General features: G+C 52.3%; 1 protein-coding gene across 3 annotated transcripts in view; it reads right to left on the reverse strand.

The window, feature by feature from the left end:
* Positions 1-183: 183 nt before the first annotated feature.
* LOC123992492 (SH2B adapter protein 2-like) overlaps positions 184-24471 on the reverse strand; it is a 42812-nt gene continuing 18524 nt past the window's right edge. The window contains exons 3-9 of one of the 3 annotated variants that reach the window (XM_046293665.1): positions 20159-20260; positions 14996-15087; positions 14213-14313; positions 13405-13566; positions 10340-10545; positions 4997-5183; positions 184-862 (exon numbers count right to left, since the gene is read on the reverse strand). In XM_046293665.1, coding sequence (XP_046149621.1) covers positions 579-862; positions 4997-5183; positions 10340-10545; positions 13405-13566; positions 14213-14313; positions 14996-15087; positions 20159-20260 — 1134 coding nt within the window. In that variant the 3' untranslated portion in view covers positions 184-578. Of the gene's footprint in view, positions 863-4996; positions 5184-10339; positions 10546-13404; positions 13567-14212; positions 14314-14995; positions 15088-20152; positions 20261-24471 lie in introns of all 3 variants that reach the window. The other 2 variants (XM_046293666.1, XM_046293664.1) reach the window with 2 other exon arrangements.

A 24471-nucleotide genomic window follows, 5' to 3' on the forward strand; every position in this document is an offset into this window, starting at 1 on the left:
TCCATCCCTCTCATCACTCTCTCCCTCCATCCCATCTCTTCATCTCTCTCCCTCCATCCCATCTCTCTCCCTCTCCATCCCAACCCTCTCCCTCTCCATCCCAACCCTCTCCATCCCAACCCTCTCCATCCCAACCCTCTCCATCCCAACCCTCTCCATCCCAACCCTCTCCCTCTCGATCCATCTCTCTCCTCATCCATCCCATCCCTCCCGCTGTCTCCATTCATCCCTCCCTCTCTCTCTCTCATGACTAAATCATCTGTTTCTTCATATCCTTAATGTCAGCTGATGAGTGTGACCACAGAGCCAGGGGTGAACTGGACACAGACACACCTTGGAGAAACAGGACATCTCTTGGAACACAAACAAGCAAATAAACAAGATAATGAGTGATCCATGTCCATCCATGACATTTCACCTATTTAGTCCAAATCCCTGTACGTCCTGTGTCTCAGCCAATGAGAGCTCCCGGTTTGGTTGCGCCCAGTCTCAGTAGAAGGAGTACTGGTTCTCCACAGCTCTGGCCCTGCGTGTTCCGTCTGTCTCTTGGTAGTCCTCAGAGGCACCACTAGAGGGATCTAACAGACGTTCTGAGCTGTTGCTCCTGCTAACCAGCCCCTCGCTCCTCCTCCTCCTCCTCCTCCTCCGCTGCCTGGCTCACCACGGGAGTGGGAAGGAAAGGCGATGGGCGAAGATGAGGAGCTGGATGATATCGGGGTGTCGGAGGAGGGCCCTGCCGGCAGCGAGAACCCAGGGAGGTGAAGGGTTGGGTCAGTCCAGCAGCCTTGGTCCCTGGGTGGGGTGGGGAGCTGAGGCACGGTCACATCTGTGTGAGAGCAGTAGAGAGAGACGGGATATCTGTCTGTAAGAAAAGAGAAGTGTTTTTAGAGGCCTGATACATTTTGTTTTATCAAAGTATCTTTCATTAAAATGCCAAACATAAAACACAAGTTAAAGTGTTGACGACCTTCTATACCATCACCTCTCTTGGTGGGACAACAACAGTAGTGCCACTGATGAAAACACGGCTAAGCAGCTTCTATCAATTACGCTTTTTACACGCTGGACCAACAACCCACTCACTGTGTGTGTGTGTCCGGGGGAAACAGAGGGTCTCTTTGTGAGTGTTGGGTTGGGGCCTGAGGCTGGGCCTGTTGTATAATCACCCCCCTCTCTCTCCCCCGTCTCTCCCTATGCACAGGAGGGCATTCATCCCCTGCCAGGTGAGTGGGTGGGGTGCGGTGGGGGTTGGGGCGGGGGGCTGGTCACTGGTTAAAACATCTAGTTAAAACTTTAAGACCGAGGAAAACATCAGTCTGAGGTCATCCCGCTGAAAGGTTGCTGACTTCTTCCCAAGCGATTCACTGGACCGAACGATGTTGTTTCCAGCCAGACGTCAGACTGTCCTCTTTTATAACAAGGGTCAGACAGAGCTACCCAGGGGCTGTCCAAACTGATCATGAATGACAAACTGTTTCTAGAAGGACGTTCTCAACATTGGACCAGTTAAGAGCTTTAGAGTATATATATTGTAATGAAACAGCAGGGAGCAGGTCAGGCAGGGAGCAGGTCGAGAGGTCAGGCAGGGAGCAGGTCAGGCAAGGAGCAGGTAGAGAGGTCAGGCAGGGAGCAGGTCAGGCAGGGAGCAGGTCAGGCAGGGAGCAGGTCAGGCAGGGAGCAGGTCGAGAGGTCAGACAGGGAGCAGGTCGAGAAGTCAGGCAGGGAGCAGGTCAAGAGGTCAGGCAGGGAGCAGGTCAGGCAGGGAGCAGGTCGAGAGGTCAGGCAGGGAGCAGGTCGAGAGGTCAGGCATTGAGCAGGTCGAGAGGTCAGGCAGGGAGCAGATCGAGAGATCAGGCAGGGAGCAGGTCGAGAGGTCAGGCAGGGAGCAGGTCAGGCAGGGAGCAGGTCGAGAGGTCAGGCAGGGAGCAGGTCAGGCAGGGAGCAGGTCGAGACATCAGGCAGGGAGCAGGTCGAGAGGTCAGGCAGGGAGCAGGTCAGGCAGGGAGCAGGTCGAGACATCAGGCAGGGAGCAGGTCAGGCAGGGAGCAGGTCAGGCAGGGAGCAGGTCGAGACATCAGACAGGGAGCAGGTCAGGCAGGGAGCAGGTCGAGACGTCAGGCAGGGAGCAGGTCAGGCAGGGAGCAGGTCGAGACGTCAGGCAGGGAGCAGGTCGAGACATCAGGCAGGGAGCAGGTTGAGACGTCAGGCAGGGAGCAGGTCAGGCAGGGAGCAGGTCGAGACGTCAGGCAGGGAGCAGGTCGAGAGGTCAGGCAGGGAGCAGGTCGAGACATCAGGCAGGTCGAGAGGTCAGGCAGGGAGCAGGTCAGGCAGGGAGCAGGTCGAGACATCAGGCAGGGAGCAGGTCAGGCAGGGAGCAGGTCAGGCAGGGAGCAGGTCGAGACATCAGACAGGGAGCAGGTCAGGCAGGGAGCAGGTCGAGACGTCAGGCAGGGAGCAGGTCAGGCAGGGAGCAGGTCGAGACGTCAGGCAGGGAGCAGGTCGAGACATCAGGCAGGGAGCAGGTTGAGACGTCAGGCAGGGAGCAGGTCGAGACGTCAGGCAGGGAGCAGGTCAGGCAGGGAGCAGGTCGAGAGGTTAGGCAGGGAACAGGTCAGGCAGGGAGCAGGTCAGGCAGGGAGCAGGTCGAGACATCAGGCAGGGAGCAGGTCAAGACATCAGGCAGGGAGCAGGTCAGGCAGGGAGCAGGTCGAGACGTCAGGCAGGGAGCAGGTCAGGCAGGGAGCAGTTCGAGACGTCAGGCAGGGAGCAGGTCGAGACGTCAGGCAGGGAGCAGGTCGAGACGTCAGGCAGGGAGCAGGTCGAGACGTCAGGCAGGGAGCAGGTCGAGAGGTCAGGCAGGGAGCAGATAAGGCAGGGAGCAGGTCGAGAGGTCAGGCAGGGAGCAGGTCGAGACGTCAGGCAGGGAGCAGGTCGAGACGTCAGGCAGGGAGCAGGTCGAGAGGTCAGGCAGGGAGCAGGTCGAGAGGTCAGGCAGGGAGCAGGTCGGAGAGGTCAGGCAGGGAGCAGGTTGAGAGGTCAGGCAGGGAGCAGGTCGAGACATCAGACAGGGAGCAGGTCAGGCAGGGAGCAGGTCGGGCAGGGAGCAGGTCGAGACGTCAGGCAGGGAGCAGGTCAGGCAGGGAGCAGGTCGAGACGTCAGGCAGGGAGCAGGTCAGGCAGGGAGCAGGTCGAGACGTCAGGCAGGGAGCAGGTCAGGCAGGGAGCAGGTCGAGATGTCAGGCAGGGAGCAGGTCAGGCAGGGAGCAGGTCGAGAGGTCAGGCAGGGAGCAGGTCGAGAGGTCAGGCAGGGAGCAGGTCAAGAGGTCAGGCAGAGAGCAGGTCGAGACAGGTCAGGCAGGGAGCAGGTCAGGCAGGGAGCAGGTCGAGGGAGGCAGGTCAGGAGGGAGCAGGTCGAGACATCAGGGGCAGGGGATCAGGTCAGGCAGGGAGCAGGTCGAGACAGGGGCAGGGATCAGGTCAGGCAGGGAGCAGGTCAGGCAGGGAGCAGGTCAGGCAGGGAGCAGGTCAGGCAGGGAGCAGGTCGAGAGTTCAGGCAGGGAGCAGGTCGAGAGGTCAGGCAGGGAGCAGGTCGAGACATCAGGCAGGGAGCAGGTCGAGACATCAGGCAGGGAGCAGGTCAGGCAGGGAACAGGTCAGGCAGGGAGCAGGTCAGGCAGGGAGCAGGTCGAGACGTCAGGCAGGGAGCAGGTCAGGCAGGGAGCAGGTCGAGACGTCAGGCAGGGAGCAGGTCAGGCAGGGAGCAGGTCAGGCAGGGAGCAGGGAGACAGGTCAGGCAGGGAGCAGGTCGAGACATCAGGCAGGGAGCAGGTCAGGCAGGGAGCAGGTCGAGAGGTCAGGCAGGGAGCAGGTCGAGACGTTAGGCAGGGAGCAGGTCGAGACGTCAGGCAGGGAGCAGGTCGAGACGTCAGGCAGGGAGCAGTTCAGGCAGGGAGAAGGTCAGGCAGGGAGCAGAGTAGGCAGGGAGCAGGTCGAGAGGTCAGGCAGGGAGCAGGTCGAGAGGTCAGGCAGGGAGCAGGTCGAGAGGTCAGGCAGAGAGCAGGTTGAGACATCAGGCAGGGAGCAGGTCAGGCAGGGAGCAGGTCGAGAGGTCAGGCAGGGAGCAGGTTGAGAGGTCAGGCAGAGAGCAGGTCGAGACATCAGGCAGGGAGCAGGTCAGGCAGGGAGCAGGTCAGGCAGGGAGCAGGTCAGGCAGGGAGCAGGTCGAGACGTCAGGCATGGAGCAAACCTTCTTGCCACAGCTCGCATTGATGTGCCATCCTGGATGAGCTGTATTACCTGAGCCACTTGTGTGGGTTGTAGACTCAGTCTCATGCTACCACTAGAGTGAAAGCACCGCCAGCATTCAAAAGTGACCAAAACATCAGCCAGGAAGCATAGGAACTGAGAAGTGGTCTGTGGTCCCCACCTGCAGAACCAATCCTTTATTGGGGGTGTCTTGCTAATTGCCTATAATTTCCACCTGTTGTCTATTCCATTTGCACAACAGCATGTGAAATTTATTGTCAATCAGTGTTGCTTCCTAAGTGGACAGTTTGATTTCACAGAAGTGTGATTGACTTGGAGTTACATTGTGTTGTTTAAGTGTTCCCTTTATTATTTTGAGCAGTGTATATAAACCTGTTGTTCATGTTTAGAGGTGTGTGTGTTGGGCGTACCTGTGGGGGTGTGTGTGTTGGCCGAACCTGTGGGGGTGTGTGTGTGTATTGGGCGTACCTGTGGGGGTGTGGGGTGTGTGTGTGTGTGTGTGTGTTGGGTGTACCTGTGAATGTGTGTGTGTTGGGCGTACCTGTGGGGGTGTTATGTGTTGGGCGTACCTGTGGGGTGTTATGTGTTGGGCGTACCTGTGAAGGTGTGTGTGTTGGGCGTACCTGTGAAGGTGTGTGTGTTGGGCGTACCTGTGAAGGTGTGTGTGTTGGGCGTACCTGTGAAGGTGTGTGTGTTGGGCGTACCTGTGGGGTGTGTGTGTTGGGCGTACCTGTGAAGGTGTGTGTGTTGGGCGTACCCTGTACTTGCACGTAGGAACGCAGTGTGATGTCAGCAGAGCCCCCCGACTCCAGAGGGATGGGGTGGGCATGGAAGTGCCTGAGCATATCTGACACGGTGTGGAACCACAGATGATGAACGTGACACTGACCGTTACCATTCACCGACAGACGCAGGTGCTGGGGGGGAGAGGAGAGAGAGGGGGGAGAGGGGGAAGAGAGAGGAGGAGAAGGGGAGCGGGGGGGAATTGTGAGTAATATAAAGTTTCACTTATAACACTCCTGTACATTAATGTAAGAGAGAGAGAGAAAATAAGAGATTAAAAATAAGTAGAAGGGGAAGAATAGAGAGAGGAGTAGAGAGGAGAAGAGAGAGGTGAGTGAGGAGTAGAGAGGTGAGAGGGGAAGAGAGAGGTGAGTGAGGAGTAGAGAGGTGAGAGGGGAAGAGAGAGATGACTGAGGAGTAGAGAGGAGTAAAGAGGGGAAGAGAGAGGAGTAGAGAGGAGAAGAGAGGTGAGGGGAGAGAGAGAGGTGACTGAGGAGTAGAGAGGTGAGGGGAGAGAGAGAGTGAGAGAGGAGTAGAGAGGAGTAAAGAGAGGGGAGGGGAGAGAGAGAGGAGTAGAGAGGTGAGTGAGGAGTAGAGAGGAGAGAGAGGTGAGTGAGGAGTAGAGAGGAGTAGAGAGGAGAAGAGAGGAGTAGTAAGAGGGGAAGGGGAGGTGAGTGAGGAGTAGAGAGGAGTAAAGAGGGGAAGAGGAGAGGAGTAGAGAGGTAGAGAGGAGTAGAGAGAGGAGTAGAGAGGTGTAGAGAGGAGAAGAGAGGTGAGTGAGGAGTAGAGAGGTGAGTAAAGAGGAAAGAGAGGTGAGTGAGGAGTAGAGAGGAGTAAAAGTGAGGAGTAAAGTGAGGAGTAGAGAGGTGAGTGAGGAGTAGAGAGGTGAGTGAGGAGTAAAGAGTGAGGAGTAGAGAGGTGAGTGAGGAGTAGAGAGGTGAGTGAGGAAGTAGAGGTGAGTGAGGAGTAGAGAGGTGAGTGAGGAGTAGAGAGGAGTAGAGTGGTGAGTGAGGAGTAGAGAGGAGTAGAGAGGTGAGTGAGGAGTAGAGAGGAGTAGAGAGGTGAGTGAGGAGTAGAGAGGAGTAGAGAGGTGAGTGAGGAGTAGAGAGGAGTAGAGAGGAGTAGAGAGGAGTAGTAGAGAGTGAGTGAGGAGTAGAGAGGTGAGTGAGGAGTAGAGAGGTGAGTGAGGAGTAGAGAGGTGAGTGAGGAGTAGAGAGGTGAGTGAGGAGTAGAGGTGAGTGAGGAGTAGAGAGGTGAGTGAGGAGTAGAGAGGTGAGTGAGGAGTAGAGAGGAGTAGAGAGGTGAGTGAGGAGTAGAGAGGAGTAAAGAGAGGAGTAGAGTGGTGAGTAGAGAGGAGTAGAGAGGTGAGTGAGGAGTAGAGAGGTGAGTGAGGAAGAGAGGTGAGTGAGGAGTAGAGAGGAGTAAAGAGAGGTGAGTGAGGGTAGAGAGAGTGAGTGAGAGAGTAGAGAGGAGTAGAGGTGAGTGAGGAGGTAAAAGAGTGAGGAGTAAAAGAGAGGTGAGTGAGGAGTAGAGAGTGAGTAGGAGTAGAGAGGAGAGAGGTGAGTGAGTAGAGAGGAGTAAAAGAGAGGTGAGTGAGGAGTAGAGAGGAGTAAAGAGAGTGAGTGAGGGTAGAGAGGAGTAGAGAGGAGTAAAGAGGTGAGTGAGTAGAGAGGTGAGTGAGGAGTAGAGAGGAGTAGAGAGGTGAGTGAGGAGTAGAGAGGAGTAGAGAGGAGTAGAGAGGTGAGTGAGGAGTAGAAGAGGAGTAGAGAGGTGAGTGAGGAGTAGAGAGGTGAGTGAGGAGTAGAGAGGTGACTGAGGAGTAGAGAGGAGTAAAGAGAGGTGAGTGAGGAGTAAAGAGAGGGTGACTGAGGAGTAGAGAGGAGTAGAGAGGTGAGTGAGGAGTAGAGTGAGTGAGTGAGGAGTAGAGAGGTGAGTGAGGAGTAGAGAGAGTGAGTGAGGAAGAGAGGTGAGTGAGGAGTAGAGGAGTAGAGAGGAGTAGAGAGGTGAGTGAGGAGTAGAGAGGAGTAGAGGAGTAGTGAGGAGTAGAGAGGTGAGTGAGGAAGAGAGAGGTGAGTGAGGAGTAGAGAGGAGTAAAGAGAGGTGAGTGAGGAGTAGAGAGGAGTAGAGAGGAGTAGAGAGGTGAGTGAGGAGTAGAGAGAGGAGTAGAGAGGTGAGTGAGGAGTAGAGAGGTGAGTGAGGAAGAGAGAGGTGAGTGAGGAGTAGAGAGGAGTAAAGAGAGGTGAGTGAGGAGGTGAGTGAGGAGTAGAGAGGTGAGTGAGGAGTAGAGAGGTGAGTGAGGAGTAGAGAGGTGAGTGAGGAGTAGAGAGGTGAGTGAGGAGTAGAGAGGTGAGTGAGGAGTAGAGAGGAGTAGAGTGGTGAGTGAGGAGTAGAGAGGAGTAGAGAGGTGAGTGAGGAGTAGAGAGGAGTAGAGAGGTGAGTGAGGAGTAGAGAGGTATAGAGAGAGGTGAGTGAGGAGTAGAGAGGAGTAGAGAGGAGTAGAGAGGAGTAGAGAGGAGTAGAGAGGTGAGTGAGGAGTAGAGAGGTGAGTGAGGAGTAGAGAGGTGAGTGAGGAGTAGAGAGGTGAGTGAGGAGTAGAGAGAGGAGGAGTGAGGGAGTGAGGAGAGGTGAGTGAGGAGTAGAGGTGAGTGAGGAGAGGAGGAGTAGAGGTGAGTGAGGAGAGAGGTGAGTGAGGAGTAGAGAGGTGAGTGAGGAGTAGAGAGGAGTAGAGGAGAGTGAGGAGTAGAGAGGTGAGTGAGGAGTAGAGAGGTGAGTGAGGAGTAGAGAGGAGTAGAGGTGAGTGAGGAGTAGAGAGGAGTAGAGGTGAATGAGGAGTAGAGAGGTGAGTGAGGAGTAGAGAGGAGTAGAGAGGAGAGTGAGGAGTAGAGGAGAGTGAGGAGTAGAGAGGTGAGTGAGGAGTAGAGAGGAGAGTGAGGAGTAGAGAGGTGAGTGAGGAGTAGAGAGGTGAGTGAGGAGTAGAGAGGTGAGTGAGGAGTAGAGAGGTGAGTGAGGAGTAGAGAGGTGAGTGAGGAGTAGAGAGGTGAGTGAGGAGTAGAGAGGAGTAGAGAGGTGAGTGAGGAGTAGAGAGGTGAGTGAGGAGTAGAGAGGAGAGTGAGGAGTAGAGGTGAGTGAGGAGTAGAGAGGGAGTGAGGTAGAGTGAGGAGTAGAGGAGAGTGAGGAGTAGAGAGGTGAGTGAGGAGTAGAGAGGAGTAGAGGTGAATGAGGAGTAGAGAGGTGAGTGAGGAGTAGAGAGGTGAGTGAGGAGTAGAGAGGTGAGTGAGGAGTAGAGAGGAGTAGAGAGGAGAGTGAGGAGTAGAGAGGTGAGTGAGGAGTAGAGAGGTGAGTGAGGAGTAGAGAGGAGTAGAGAGGTGAGTGAGGAGTAGAGAGGAGTAGAGGTGAATGAGGAGTAGAGAGGTGAGTGAGGAGTAGAGAGGAGTAGAGAGGAGAGTGAGGAGTAGAGGAGAGTGAGGAGTAGAGAGGTGAGTGAGGAGTAGAGAGGAGAGTGAGGAGTAGAGGTGAGTGAGGAGTAGAGAGGTGAGTGAGGAGTAGAGAGGTGAGTGAGGAGTAGAGAGGTGTAGAGAGGAGTGAGGAGTAGAGAGGTGAGTGAGGTGAGTAGAGAGGAGTAGAGGTGAATGAGGAGTAGAGAGGAGTGAGGAGTAGAGAGGAGTAGAGAGGAGAGTGAGGAGTAGAGGAGGTAGAGGTGAGGAGTAGAGAGGTGAGTGAGGAGTAGAGTGAGGAGTAGAGGTGAGTGAGGAGTAGAGAGGAGTAGAGGTGAATGAGGAGTAGAGAGGTGAGTGAGGAGTAGAGAGGTGAGTGAGGAGTAGAGGAGTGAGAGGAGAGTGAGGAGTAGAGAGGTGAGTGAGGAGTAGAGGTGAGTGAGGAGTAGAGGTGAGTGAGGAGTAGAGAGGTGTAGTGAGGAGTAGAGAGGTGAGTGAGGAGTAGAGAGGTGAGTGAGGAGTAGAGAGGTGTAGAGAGGAGTAGAGAGGAGTAGAGGTGAGTGAGGAGTAGAGGTGAGTGAGGAGTAGAGGTGTAGTGAGGAGTAGAGAGGTGAGTGAGGAGTAGAGAGGTGAGTGAGGAGTAGAGAGGTGAGTGAGGAGTAGAGAGGTGAGTGAGAAGTAGAGAGGTGAGTGAGAAGTAGAGAGGAGTAGAGAGGTGAGTGAGGAGTAGAGGTGAGTGAGGAGTAGAGAGGAGTAGAGAGGTGAGTGAGGAGTAGAGAGGAGTAGAGAGGTGAGTGAGGAGTAGAGAGGTGTAGAGGTGTGAGGAGTAGAGGTGAGTGAGGAGTAGAGAGGAGTAGAGAGGAGTAGAGAGGTGAGTGAGGAGTAGAGAGGTGAGTGAGGAGTAGAGAGGAGTAGAGGTGAGTGAGTAGAGGTAGAGAGGAGTAGAGAGGTGAGTGAGGAGTAGAGGTGAGTGAGGAGTAGAGAGGTGTAGAGAGGAGTAGAGAGGAGTAGAGAGTGAGTGAGGAGTAGAGGTGAGTGAGGAGTAGAGAGGTGAGTGAGTGAGTGAGAGTAGAGGTGTAGTGAGGAGTAGAGAGGTGAGTGAGGAGTAGAGGTGTAGAGAGGAGTAGTGAGGAGTAGAGAGGAGTAGAGAGGTGAGTGAGAGGTAGAGAGGTGAGTGAGGAGTAGAGAGGAGTAGAGAGGTGAGTGAGGTGTAGAGAGGAGTAGAGAGGTGAGTGAGGAGTAGAGAGGTGAGTGAGGAGTAGAGAGGAGGAGAGAGGTAGAGGTAGCAGGTAGAAGTTACACCATATTGCTTATACCAATCAAATCCTCTCAGATCTCCACAAGTGCGTAGGGGTCCATTTGGGATTTGGCCTAGCCCACTATACAGTGTGCATGCCCATAATATCCATACCAGTACTTAAGTCTGGGATAAACAGGGACATTCTCAATAGTCTGTCAGCAACCTGTCCTGTTTCCTGAAAGCAAATCCTTCAGTTGGCATCTTATGTTTGAAGATCAGTGCATGTGAAGGGGAGGAGGTATAGGTAAACCGCCTGCGATTGGCTGACCTTGCCCTGTCTGCAAATGGCTGGCCTTGGTGTTTCCCTTTCTGTGATTGGCTGGCCTTGGTGTTTCCCTTTCTGTGATTGGCTGGCCTTGGTGTTTCCCTTTCTGTGATTGGCTCACCTTGGTGTTTCCCTTTCTGTGATTGGCTCACCTTGGTGTTTCCCTTTCTGTGATTGGCTGGCCTTGGTGTTTCCCTTTCTGTGATTGGCTCATTACATTTACATTTAAGTCATTTAGCAGACACTCTTATCCAGAGCGACTTAGTGTTTCCCTTTCTGTGATTGGCTCACCTTAGCTTTGCCCTGGAAGTTAAAGGTGAGGACGTACTCTCCCGGGCGCGTCTCGCTTTGGCGAATCACAAACAGCCCGTGGCTCCTAGCTCCGCCCGCCAGCACCAGTTGGGCAGCACGCACGCGTGACAATGTCCCGTGGAACCATGGGTACTCCGCCAGGCTGGGTTCTGCCTCCGCCTCAGTCGCCCCATCACCTAGAACCCCTGAAGGGAGGAGACAAAGATAAAGATCACATGATAAAAAGGTAGACCACCTTATTGATATTGAGTTGCAACCCCTTTTTGCCCTCAGAACAGCCTCCATTTGTCGGGGCGTGGACTCTACAAGGTATTGAAAGATTTCCGCAGGGATGCTGGCCCATGTTGACTCTACAAGGTGTCGAAAGAGTTCCGCAGGGATGCTGGCCCATGTTGACTCTACAAGGTGTTGAAAGAGTTCCGCAGGGATGCTGGCCCATGTTGACTCTACAAGGTGTTGAAAGAGTTCCGCAGGGATGCTGGCCCATGTGGACTCTTCAAGGTGTTGAAAGAGTTCGGCAGGGATGCTGGCCCATGTTGACTCGAATGCTTCCCACAGTTGTGTCAAGTTGGCTGAATGTCCTTTGGGTGGTGGACCATTCTTGACCTGCAGAGGAAACAGAACAGGGAGAAAAACCCAGCAGCGTTGCAGTTCTTGACACACTCAAACCAGTGTGCCTGGCACCTACTACCAAACCCCAATCAAAAAGGCACTTTAATATTTTGACTCGTTCATTCACCCTCTGAATGGTACAGACACAATCCATGTCTCAATTGTCTCAAGGCTTAAAACTCATTCTTTAACTCATCTCCTCCCCTTCATCTACACGGATTGAAGTGGATTTAACAAGTGACATCAATAAGGGATCATATCTTTCACCTGGATTCACCTGGTCAATCTGTCATGGAATGTTTTGTACACTCAGGGTATAATAATGATATGGCATTGAGTGCCATGAGTGTTACGGGCCATGAGTGTTACGGGCCATGAGTGTTACGGGCCATGAGTGTTACGGGCCATCCGTGTTACGGGCCATCCGTGTTACGGGCCATGAGTGTTACGGGCCATCCGTGTTACGGGCCATCCGTGTTACGGGCCATCCGTGTTACGGGCCATCCGTGTTACGGGCCATCCGTGTTACGGGCCATCCGTGTTACGGGCCATCCGTGTTACGGGCCATCCGTGTTACGGGCCATCCGTGTTACGGGCCATCCGTGTTACGGGCCATCAGTGTCAGTGCCTAATCATAGAATCCCTATCAATAGGACCTCTATGGAGCTAGTTGTAATTTAACTTTTCAAACATTTAAAACCTTTTATTGTGGCATAAACACAAACCGTCACTAGGCGATACCTGCTCACGTTCATCCACTAACAACACATCTCCAGCCTCCAAACACTGGTGAATGGAACGAGACATCTGTTACACAAAACATCACAAAGTGTTGACGAATGTCATTTAGGCCCGAATTTATGCCTCCACCGCTGTCCGCACGCCTCTCAGTGTCGGCCGCTCATCTCTGCCTCGGATAAATGTCCGTGTTCTCGTCGAACCACATCGCATTTTGGAACGCAGACTACAACACCTGTTAAAGTCCATTTGCTTGTTTGTCATGCCTCTGACATGTGGTAATGATAAAAAGTGGCCTACAGTTCTGGACATTTTGTTGTAATTATTGTGATTGGCTCATGTTTTACCAGTACGGACCCGCACTATTTATTTTGTACCGAACCACCAAACACATTCATGACCAACCAAAGATAGTTCATCTGTGTCATTTACAGTGGGAGCAAATTAATCATAGCAGGCGGGATCCTACCGGCACGAGCTCGCGGGATCCTACCGGCACGAGCTCGCGGGATCCTACCGGCACGAGCTCGCCGGATCCTACCGGCACGAGCTCGCGGGATCCTACCGGCACGAGCTCGCGGGATCCTACCGGCACGAGCTCGCGGGATCCTACCGGCACGAGCTCGCGGGATCCTACCGGCACGAGCTCGCCGGATCCTACCGGCACGAGCTCGCGGGATCCTACCGGCACGAGCTCGCCGGATCCTCGCCGGATCCCGGCACACGGATCCTCGCACGGCTCGCGGGATCCTACCGGCACGAGCTCGCGGGATCCTACCGGCACGAGCTCGCGGGATCCTACCGGCACGAGCTAGCATGTATTTGCATATTTCCGTTAGGGAACACCTCATCTGTGAAGTGTGCACAAACTCAAGTCTATAGTGCACTGTTTTCCTAAAAAATACAAATAAATAATAATCTAGTTTTGGGAGCAGAAACATTTATTGAGATCAGATGTTTCGTTGATGAGAAAATGTCAGCCCAGTTTCACCCAGTTCCATCCTCTCTCCCACTACCCGCGACTGAACTTCCTCTCACTACCATATTTGGTGGTGAGTGAACTTCCTCTCACTACCATATTTGGTGGTGAGTGAACTTCCTCTCACTACCATATTTGGTGGTGAGTGAACTTCCTCTCACTACCATATTTGGTGGTGAGGAAACCTTCTAAAAACAGATGTGACATGTCTGGGTTTCCGCTTCTCTCTGTGCTGCTGTCTTACCTTCACCCCTGATTTCATCCAAAGAGACAGTTTACCTCAGGGTGACCAACGGGAACTGAACCCACTATCCTCGCGTTGCAAGCACCATTCTGTTCCCTTTACCTGTTTACCTCAGGGTGACCAACAGGAACTGAACCCACTATCCTCGCGTTGCAAGCACCATTCTGTTCCCTTTACCTGTTTACCTCAGGGTGACCAACGGGAACTGAACCCACTATCCTCGCGTTGCAAGTACCATTCTGTTCCCTTTACCTGTTTACCTGGGGGACCAACGGGAACTGAACCCACTATCCTCGCGTTGCAAGCACCATTCTGTTCCCTTTACCCGTTTACCTGGGGGACCAACGGGAACTGAACCCACTATCCTCGCGGTGCAAGCACCATTTTGTTCCCTTTACCTGTTTACCTGGGGGACCAATGGGAACTGAACCCACTATCCTCGCGGTGCAAGCACCATTCTGTTCCCTTTACCTGTGGTGGGGCTTTTCCCCTGGGCCTCTGGGGACTGGAGGAAGCGCTCCAGGGGGACATGGGAAGGGTGCTGTGTGAAGGGTAGTTCTCTACAGCGGACAGAGGGGGCGCTATACAGTTCTGCTGCGGAGCTGCAGGATCTCTCAGGGGTGCGATGAACACCTTGGACACAGAAACACAACATTATAAGATACTGTACATACATGACAACCTTACACAGCAGCCAGACTGACAGCACATCCATCTCCCTCAAAAGGCAATGTGTGTGTGTGTGTGTGTGTGTGTGTGTGTGTGTGTGTGTGTGTGTGTGTGTGTGTGTGTGTGTGTGTGTGTGTGTGTGTGTGTGTGTGTGTGTGTGTGTGTGTGTGTGTGTGTGTGTGTGTGTGTGTGTGTGTGTACATTTACCTGTATGTATGTGTGTGTCCCTGTACATTTACCTGTGTGTGTGTGTGTGTGTGTGTGTCCCTGTACATTTACCTGTGTGTGTGTGTGTCCCTGTACATTTACCTGTGTGTGTGTGTGTCCCTGTACATTTACCTGTGTGTGTGTGTGTGTGTGTGTGTGTGTGTGTGTGTGTGTGTGTGTGTGTGTGTGTGTGTGTGTGTGTGTGTGTGTGTGTGTGTGTGTGTGTGTGTGTGTGTGTTGTGTGTGTTGTCTCACTGTGTGTGTGTGTGTGTGTGTGTGTGTGTGTGTGTGTGTGTGTGTGTGTGTGTGTGTGTGTGTGTGTGTGTGTGTGTGTGTGTGTGTGTGTGTGTGTGTGTGTGTGTGTGTGTGTGTGTGTGTGTGTGTGTGTGTGTGTTTGTCTCACCCTCTGACAGAAGCTCACAGCTGCAGGAGGCCACCATGGAGAACTCTTTAGATGCCTGGCCGTGGGGACATGACGCCAGCTCAATGTCATCTCCACTGTCCCTGTGTCACACACACAGGTAAATGTACAGGGACACACACAGCACACACACACACACACACACACACACACACACACACACACACACACACACACACACACACACACACACACACACACACACACACACACACACACACACACACACACACACACACACACACACACACAGGTAAATGTACAGGGACACACACCGACAGGTAAATGTACAGGGACACACACAGTGCCCACACACACACAGGTAAATGTACAGGGACACACACAGTGCACACACACACACACACATACAGGTAAATGTACAGGGACACACACACACACACACACACACACACACACACACACACACACACACACACACACACACACACACACACACACACAGGTAAATGTACAGGGACACACACACACACACACAGGTAAATGTACAGGGACACACACACACACACACACACAGGTAAATGTACAGGGACACACACACACACACACACAGGTAAATGTACAGGGACACACAAAATGTATCTCTGTTTATGGCTGTCTAAATACATGCCTGGACTGAACAGACAAACTCACTGTACCAGGAAAAACTCAGTGTGAGAGAGGGATCTGTCAAACTCTTACAGGGTGATTAATGGCTGTGTGCTGTTCCCCCCTCGGTGAACAGTAAATATTTATCCCTCCATTTACCCAGGGTCCATACAGTCCTGGATGTCAGACACCCAGGAGTTTTTCTGCAGCGAGTCGATGGTCTCCAGGATATATTCACCTCCATTTTCCACCTGTGGAGAGAAAACACACCAAACCACAGAACAGTTACTGTGGGAGTCCAGAGGGGAGACAGACTGCAAGAAAGAGAAGCAAGCTGTTAGTTTGGTTTGTCAGGTATTCGTGTCTATAAAGTAGTGTGGTGAGAGGTAGAACAGAGAGAAGACAGGGTAATGTGAGAGAACAGAACAGAGAGAAGACAGGGTAGTGTGAGAGGTAGAACAGGGAGAAGACAGGGTAGTGTTGTGAGAGAACAGAACAGGGAGAAGACAGGGTAGTGTTGTGAGAGAACAGAACAGAGAGAAGACAGGGTAGTGTTGTGAGAGAACAGAACAGGGAGAAGACAGGGTAATATTGTGAGAGGTAGAACAGGGAGAAGACAGGGTAGTGTTGTGAGAGAACAGAACAGGGAGAAGACAGGGTAGTGTTGTGAGAGGTAGAACAGGGAGAAGACAGGGTAGTGTGAGAGAACAGAACAGGGAGAAGACAGGGTAATATTGTGAGAGGTAGAACAGGGAGAAGACAGGGTAATATTGTGAGAGAACAGAACAGGGAGAAGACAGGGTAGTGTGAGAGAACAGAGAGAAGACACGGTAGTGTTGTGAGAGAACAGAACAGGGAGAAGACAGGGTAGTATTGTGAGAGAACAGAACAGAGAGAAGACAGGGTAGTGTGAGAGAACAGAGAGAAGACACGGTAGTGTTGTGAGAGGTAGAACAGAGAGAAGACGGGGTAGTGTTGTGAGAGAACAGGGAGAAGACAGGGTAGTGTGAGAGGACAGAGAGAAGACAGGGTAGTGTGAGAGAACAGAGAGAAGACAGGGTAGTGTTGTGAGAGAACAGAACAGAGAGAAGACAGGGTAGTGTGAGAGGTAGAACAGGGAGAAGACAGGGTAGTGTTGTGAGAGAACAGAACAGGGAGAAGACAGGGTAGTGTTGTGAGAGGTAGAACAGGGAGAAGACAGGGTAGTGTGAGAGAACAGAACAGGGAGAAGACAGGGTAATATTGTGAGAGGTAGAACAGGGAGAAGACAGGGTAATATTGTGAGAGGTAGAACAGGGAGAAGACAGGGTAATATTGTGAGAGAACAGAACAGGGAGAAGACAGGGTAGTATTGTGAGAGAACAGAACAGGGAGAAGACAGGGTAGTATTGTGAGAGAACAGAACAGAGAGAAGACAGGGTAGTGTGAGAGAACAGAGAGAAGACACGGTAGTGTTGTGAGAGGTAGAACAGAGAGAAGACGGGGTAGTGTTGTGAGAGAACAGGGAGAAGACAGGGTAGTGTGAGAGGACAGAGAGAAGACAGGGTAGTGTGAGAGAACAGAGAGAAGACAGGGTAGTGTGAGAGAACAGAGAGAAGACAGGGTAGTGTTGTGAGAGAACAGAACAGAGAGAAGACAGGGTAGTGTGAGAGGTAGAACAGGGAGAAGACAGGGTAGTGTTGTGAGAGAACAGAACAGGGAGAAGACAGGGTAGTGTTGTGAGAGGTAGAACAGGGAGAAGACAGGGTAGTGTGAGAGAACAGAACAGGGAGAAGACAGGGTAATATTGTGAGAGGTAGAACAGGGAGAAGACAGGGTAATATTGTGAGAGAACAGAACAGGGAGAAGACAGGGTAGTGTGTGAGAGAACAGAGAGAAGACACGGTAGTGTTGTGAGAGGTAGAACAGAGAGAAGACGGGGTAGTGTTGTGAGAGAACAGGGAGAAGACAGGGTAGTGTGAGAGGACAGAGAGAAGACAGGGTAGTGTGAGAGAACAGAGAGAAGACAGGGTAGTGTGAGAGAACAGAGAGAAGACAGGGTAGTGTTGTGAGAGAACAGAACAGAGAGAAGACAGGGTAGTGTGAGAGGTAGAACAGGGAGAAGACAGGGTAGTGTTGTGAGAGAACAGAACAGGGAGAAGACAGGGTAGTATTGTGAGAGGTAGAACAGGGAGAAGACAGGGTAGTGTGAGAGAACAGAACAGGGAGAAGACAGGGTAATATTGTGAGAGGTAGAACAGGGAGAAGACAGGGTAATATTGTGAGAGAACAGAACAGGGAGAAGACAGGGTAGTATTGTGAGAGAACAGAACAGGGAGAAGACAGGGTAGTATTGTGAGAGAACAGAACAGAGAGAAGACAGGGTAGTGTTGTGAGAGAACAGAACAGGGAGAAGACGGGGTAGTGTTGTGAAAGAACAGAACAGAGAGAAGACGGGGTAGTGTTGTGAGAGAACAGGGAGAAGACAGGGTAGTGTGAGAGGACAGAGAGAAGACAGGGTAGTGTGAGAGAACAGAGAGAAGACAGGGTAGTGTTGTGAGAGAACAGAACAGAGAGAAGACAGGGTAGTGTGAGAGGTAGAACAGGGAGAAGACAGGGTAGTGTTGTGAGAGAACAGAACAGGGAGAAGACAGGGTAGTGTTGTGAGAGAACAGAACAGAGAGAAGACAGGGTAGTGTTGTGAGAGAACAGAACAGGAGAAGACAGGGTAATATTGTGAGAGGTAGAACAGGGAGAAGACAGGGTAGTGTTGTGAGAGAACAGAACAGGGAGAAGACAGGGTAGTGTTGTGAGAGAACAGAACAGGGAGAAGACAGGGTAATATTGTGAGAGGTAGAACAGGGAGAAGACAGGGTAATATTGTGAGAGGTAGAACAGGGAGAAGACAGGGTAATATTGTGAGAGAACAGAACAGGGAGAAGACAGGGTAGTGTGAGAGAACAGAGAGAAGACACGGTAGTGTTGTGAGAGAACAGAACAGGGAGAAGACAGGGTAGTGTTGTGAGAGAACAGGGAGAAGACAGGGTAGTGTGAGAGGACAGAGAGAAGACAGGGTAGTGTGAGAGAACAGAGAGAAGACAGGGTAGTGTTGTGAGAGAACAGAACAGAGAGAAGACAGGGTAGTGTTGTGAGAGAACAGAACAGGGAGAAGACAGGGTAGTATTGTGAGAGAACAGAACAGGGAGAAGACAGGGTAGTGTGAGAGAACAGAACAGGGAGAAGACAGGGTAATATTGTGAGAGGTAGAACAGGGAGAAGACAGGGTAATATTGTGAGAGAACAGAACAGGGAGAAGACAGGGTATTATTGTGAGAGAACAGAACAGGGAGAAGACAGGGTAGTGTTGTGAGAGAACAGAACAGAGAGAAGACAGGGTAGTGTGAGAGAACAGAACAGGGAGAAGACAGGGTAGTGTTGTGAGAGGTAGAACAGGGAGAAGACAGGGTAGTGTGAGAGAACAGAACAGGGAGAAGACAGGGTAATATTGTGAGAGGTAGAACAGGGAGAAGACAGGGTAATATTGTGAGAGAACAGAACAGGGAGAAGACAGGGTAGTATTGTGAGAGAACAGAACAGGGAGAAGACAGGGTAGTATTGTGAGAGAACAGAACAGAGAGAAGACAGGGTAGTGTGAGAGAACAGAGAGAAGACACGGTAGTGTTGTGAGAGGTAGAACAGAGAGAAGACGGGGTAGTGTTGTGAGAGAACAGGGAGAAGACAGGGTAGTGTGAGAGGACAGAGAGAAGACAGGGTAGTGTGAGAGAACAGAGAGAAGACAGGGTAGTGTGAGAGAACAGAGAGAAGACAGGGTAGTGTTGTGAGAGAACAGAACAGAGAGAAGACAGGGTAGTGTGAGAGGTAGAACAGGGAGAAGACAGGGTAGTGTTGTGAGAGAACAGAACAGGGAGAAGACAGGGTAGTGTTGTGAGAGGTAGAACAGGGAGAAGACAGGGTAGTGTGAGAGAACAGAACAGGGAGAAGACAGGGTAATATTGTGAGAGGTAGAACAGGGAGAAGACAGGGTAATATTGTGAGAGAACAGAACAGGGAGAAGACAGGGTAGTGTGAGAGAACAGAGAGAAGACACGGTAGTGTTGTGAGAGGTAGAACAGAGAGAAGACGGGGTAGTGTTGTGAGAGAACAGGGAGAAGACAGGGTAGTGTGAGAGGACAGAGAGAAGACAGGGTAGTGTGAGAGAACAGAGAGAAGACAGGGTAGTGTGAGAGAACAGAGAGAAGACAGGGTAGTGTTGTGAGAGAACAGAACAGAGAGAAGACAGGGTAGTGTGAGAGGTAGAACAGGGAGAAGACAGGGTAGTGTTGTGAGAGAACAGAACAGGGAGAAGACAGGGTAGTATTGTGAGAGGTAGAACAGGGAGAAGACAGGGTAATATTGTGAGAGAACAGAACAGGGAGAAGACAGGGTAGTATTGTGAGAGAACAGAACAGGGAGAAGACAGGGTAGTATTGTGAGAGAACAGAACAGAGAGAAGACAGGGTAGTGTTGTGAGAGAACAGAACAGGGAGAAGACAGGGTAGTATTGTGAGAGAACAGAACAGAGAGAAGACGGGGTAGTGTTGTGAAAGAACAGAACAGAGAGAAGACGGGGTAGTGTTGTGAGAGAACAGGGAGAAGACAGGGTAGTGTGAGAGGACAGAGAGAAGACAGGGTAGTGTGAGAGAACAGAGAGAAGACAGGGTAGTGTTGTGAGAGAACAGAACAGAGAGAAGACAGGGTAGTGTGAGAGGTAGAACAGGGAGAAGACAGGGTAGTGTTGTGAGAGAACAGAACAGGGAGAAGACAGGGTAGTGTTGTGAGAGAACAGAACAGAGAGAAGACAGGGTAGTGTTGTGAGAGAACAGAACAGGGAGAAGACAGGGTAATATTGTGAGAGGTAGAACAGGGAGAAGACAGGGTAGTGTTGTGAGAGAACAGAACAGGGAGAAGACAGGGTAGTGTTGTGAGAGAACAGAACAGGGAGAAGACAGGGTAATATTGTGAGAGGTAGAACAGGGAGAAGACAGGGTAATATTGTGAGAGGTAGAACAGGGAGAAGACAGGGTAATATTGTGAGAGAACAGAACAGGGAGAAGACAGGGTAGTGTGAGAGAACAGAGAGAAGACACGGTAGTGTTGTGAGAGAACAGAACAGGGAGAAGACAGGGTAATATTGTGAGAGAACAGAACAGGGAGAAGACAGGGTAATGTTGTGTGAACAGAACAGGGAAAAGACAGGGTAGTGAGAGGTAGAACAGGGAGAAGACAGGGTAGTGAGAGGTAGAACAGGGAGAAGAGTGTTGTGTGCTGGTTTCTTACCCTTACCTTCAGGACGAAGGTGTTGTCTCTGTCAGGCATCTCCAGGGGCATGGTGGTCCTCACCTCCACAATGGCAGACAGAGGGATGCTCACCTTGGGCTTTGATGACTGTTAAACACACACACACAGGCATACACACACACACACAGGCGCATGCATACACACACACACAGGCATACACACACACACACACACATACACACAGGCATACACACACACACAGGCATACACACACACACACAGACATACACACACACACAGACATACACACACACAGGCATACACACACACACAGGCATACACACACACACACACACACACCCACAGGCATTCACACACACACACCTTTTAGATTTCAATTCAAATGTACTGTGTGTGTGTGTGTGTGTGTGTGTGTGTGTGTGTGTGTGTGTGTGTGTGTGTGTGTGTGTGTGTGTGTGTGTGTGTGTGTGTGTGTGTGTGTGTGTGTGTGTGTGTGTGTGTGTGTGTGTGTGTGTGTGTGTGTGTGTGTGTGTGTGTGTGTGTGTGTGTGTGTGTGTGTGTGTGGTCGTAGAGGCTTGTCAGTTGATCTGACTGGATCATCAGTCTGTTCTTTATCTCCCTGTACTGACTAGCTGTCCTGAGTCCTCTACTCAGCTCATCTCCTTGTACTGACTAGCTGTCCTGAGTCCTCTACTCAGCTCATCTCCCTGTACTGACTAGCTGTCCTGAGTCCTCTACTCAGCTCATCTCCCTGTACTGACTAGCTGTCCTGAGTCCTCTACTCAGCTCATCTCCCTGTACTGACTAGCTGTCCTGAGTCCTCTACTCAGCTCATCTCCCTGTACTGACTAGCTGTCCTGAGTCCTCTACTCAGCTCATCTCCCTGTACGACTGACTAGCTGTCCCGAGTCCTCCACTCAGCTCATCTCCCTGTGTGACTGACTAGCTGTCCCGAGTCCTCCACTCAGCTCATCTCCCTGTGTGACTGACTAGCTGTCCTGAGTCCTCCACTCAGCTCATCTCCCTGTGTGACTGACTAGCTGTCCTGAGTCCTCTACTCAGCTCATCTCCCTGTACTGACTAGCTGTCCTGAGTCCTCCACTCAGCTCATCTCCCTGTACGACTGACTAGCTGTCCTGAGTCCTCTACTCAGCTCATCTCCCTGTACGACTGACTAGCTGTCCTGAGTCCTCCACTCAGCTCATCTCCCTGTACGACTGACTAGCTGTCCTGAGTCCTCTACTCAGCTCATCTCCCTGTACTGACTAGCTGTCCTGAGTCCTCCACTCAGCTCATCTCCCTGTACTGACTAGCTGTCCTGAGTCCTCCACTCAGCTCATCTCCCTGTACTGACTAGCTGTCCTGAGTCCTCCACTCAGCTCATCTCCCTGTACGACTGACTAGCTGTCCTGAGTCCTCCACTCAGCTCATCTCCCTGTACGACTGACTAGCTGTCCTGAGTCCTCCACTCAGCTCATCTCCCTGTACGACTGACTAGCTGTCCTGAGTCCTCTACTCAGCTCATCTCCCTGTACTGACTAGCTGTCCTGAGTCCTCCACTCAGCTCATCTCCCTGTACGACTGACTAGCTGTCCTGAGTCCTCTACTCAGCTCATCTCCCTGTACTGACTAGCTGTCCTGAGTCCTCCACTCAGCTCATCTCCCTGTACTGACTAGCTGTCCTGAGTCCTCCACTCAGCTCATCTCCCTGTACTGACTAGCTGTCCTGAGTCCTCCACTCAGCTCATCTCCCTGTACTGACTAGCTGTCCTGAGTCCTCCACTCAGCTCATCTCCCTGTACGACTGACTAGCTGTCCTGAGTCCTCCACTCAGCTCATCTCCCTGTACGACTGACTAGCTGTCCTGAGTCCTCCACTCAGCTCATCTCCCTGTACTGACTAGCTGTCCTGAGTCCTCCACTCAGCTCATCTCCCTGTACGACTGACTAGCTGTCCTGAGTCCTCTACTCAGCTCATCTCCCTGTACTGACTAGCTGTCCTGAGTCCTCCACTCAGCTCATCTCCCTGTACGACTGACTAGCTGTCCTGAGTCCTCTACTCAGCTCATCTCCCTGTACTGACTAGCTGTCCTGAGTCCTCCACTCAGCTCATCTCCCTGTACTGACTAGCTGTCCTGAGTCCTCTACTCAGCTCATCTCCCTGTACTGACTAGCTGTCCTGAGTCCTCCACTCAGCTCATCTCCCTGTACTGACTAGCTGTCCTGAGTCCTCCACTCAGCTCATCTCCCTGTACTGACTAGCTGTCCTGAGTCCTCCACTCAGCTCATCTCCCTGTACGACTGACTAGCTGTCCTGAGTCCTCCTCTCAGCTCAGCTCATCTCCCTGTACTGACTAGCTGTCCTGAGTCCTCCACTCAGCTCATCTCCCTGTACGACTGACTAGCTGTCCTGAGTCCTCTACTCAGCTCATCTCCCTGTACTGACTAGCTGTCCTGAGTCCTCCACTCAGCTCATCTCCCTGTACTGACTAGCTGTCCTGAGTCCTCCACTCAGCTCATCTCCCTGTACGACTGACTAGCTGTCCTGAGTCCTCCACTCAGCTCATCTCCCTGTACGACTGACTAGCTGTCCTGAGTCCTCCACTCAGCTCATCTCCCTGTACGACTGACTAGCTGTCCTGAGTCCTCCACTCAGCTCATCTCCCTGTACGACTGACTAGCTGTCCTGAGTCCTCCACTCAGCTCATCTCCCTGTACTGACTAGCTGTCCTGAGTCCTCTACTCAGCTCATCTCCCTGTACGACTGACTAGCTGTCCTGAGTCCTCCACTCAGCTCATCTTCGGGGGATGAATATAAAACGGGTACTTCCTGTATCTAAAAGGGATATTTCCTGTTCCTCTTGCCCCACTGAGATCACATCACATCCTTGCCAATAGTCAACTCCATTCAAAAACTCTACCTGAAAAACAGTTTGTAACTAATCTCATCTGAGATGACTAGATTGATTAAAAGCACCGTGAAGGAGACGTACCTACTTCTATAGGAAGTCAAATCTTCGTGGAGTTAAGGAGAGAAGGAATCATTTTGGTACTGGCCCTCTGTCTGTTCTGCCTACGCCTCCATCTTGTTATAAGGCAGGGTGCTGCCTAAAGTTTACTTTATGACAATATTATTGTGTGTTCTCTCCTCCCGTTGTCGGTCTGTCGGTCTGCTGGGAGATTGATGGTGTGCTGGTGGGGCCTGAAGCAGAGGCAGAGCACCCGGACCAGACCGGGGCCAGGCAGGTGAGACTCACAGACACCGTCGACTCCAGGCAGGTGAGACTCACAGACACCGTCGACTCCAGGCAGGTGAGACTCACAGACACCGTCGACTCCAGGCAGGTGAGACTCACAGACACCGTCGACTCCAGGCAGGTGAGACTCACAGACACCGTCGACTCCAGGCAGGTGAGACTCACAGACACCGTCGACTCCAGGCAGGTGAGACTCACAGACACCGTCGACTCCAGGCAGGTGAGACTCACAGACACCGTCGACTCCAGGCAGGTGAGACTCACAGACACCGTCGACTCCAGGCAGGTGAGACTCACAGACACCGTCGACTCCAGGCAGGTGAGACTCACAGACACCGTCGACTCCAGGCAGGTGACTCAGGTGAGACTCACAGACACCGTCGACTCCAGGCAGGTGAGACTCACAGACACCGTCGACTCCAGGCAGGTGAGACTCACAGACACCGTCGACTCCAGGCAGGTGAGACTCACAGACACCGTCGACTCCAGGCAGGTGAGACTCACAGACACCGTCGACTCCAGGCAGGTGAGACTCACAGACACCGTCGACTCCAGGCAGGTGAGACTCACAGACACGACTCCAGGCAGGTGAGACTCACAGACACCGTCGACTCCAGGCAGGTGAGACTCACAGACACACCAGGTGAGTCGACTCCAGGCAGGTGAGACTCACAGACACCGTCGACTCAGGCAGGCAGGTGAGACTCACAGACACCGTCGACTCCAGGCAGGTGAGACTCACAGACACCGTCGACTCCAGGCAGGTGAGACTCACAGACACCGTCGACTCCAGGCAGGTGAGACTCACAGACACAGGCAGGTGAGACTCACAGACACTCCAGGCAGAGTGAGACTCAGGTGAGACAGACACCGTCGACTCCAGGCAGGTGAGACTCACAGACACCGTCGACTCCAGGCAGGTGAGACTCACAGACACCGTCGACTCCAGGCAGGTGAGACTCACAGACACCGTCGACTCCAGGCAGGTGAGACTCACAGACACCGTCGACTCCAGGCAGGTGAGACTCACAGACACCGTCGACTCCAGGCAGGTGAGACTCACAGACACCGTCGACTCCAG

Source organism: Oncorhynchus gorbuscha, linkage group LG13 (genome assembly GCF_021184085.1).
Source record: "Oncorhynchus gorbuscha isolate QuinsamMale2020 ecotype Even-year linkage group LG13, OgorEven_v1.0, whole genome shotgun sequence".
In the NCBI taxonomy this organism is placed as follows: domain Eukaryota; kingdom Metazoa; phylum Chordata; class Actinopteri; order Salmoniformes; family Salmonidae; genus Oncorhynchus; species Oncorhynchus gorbuscha.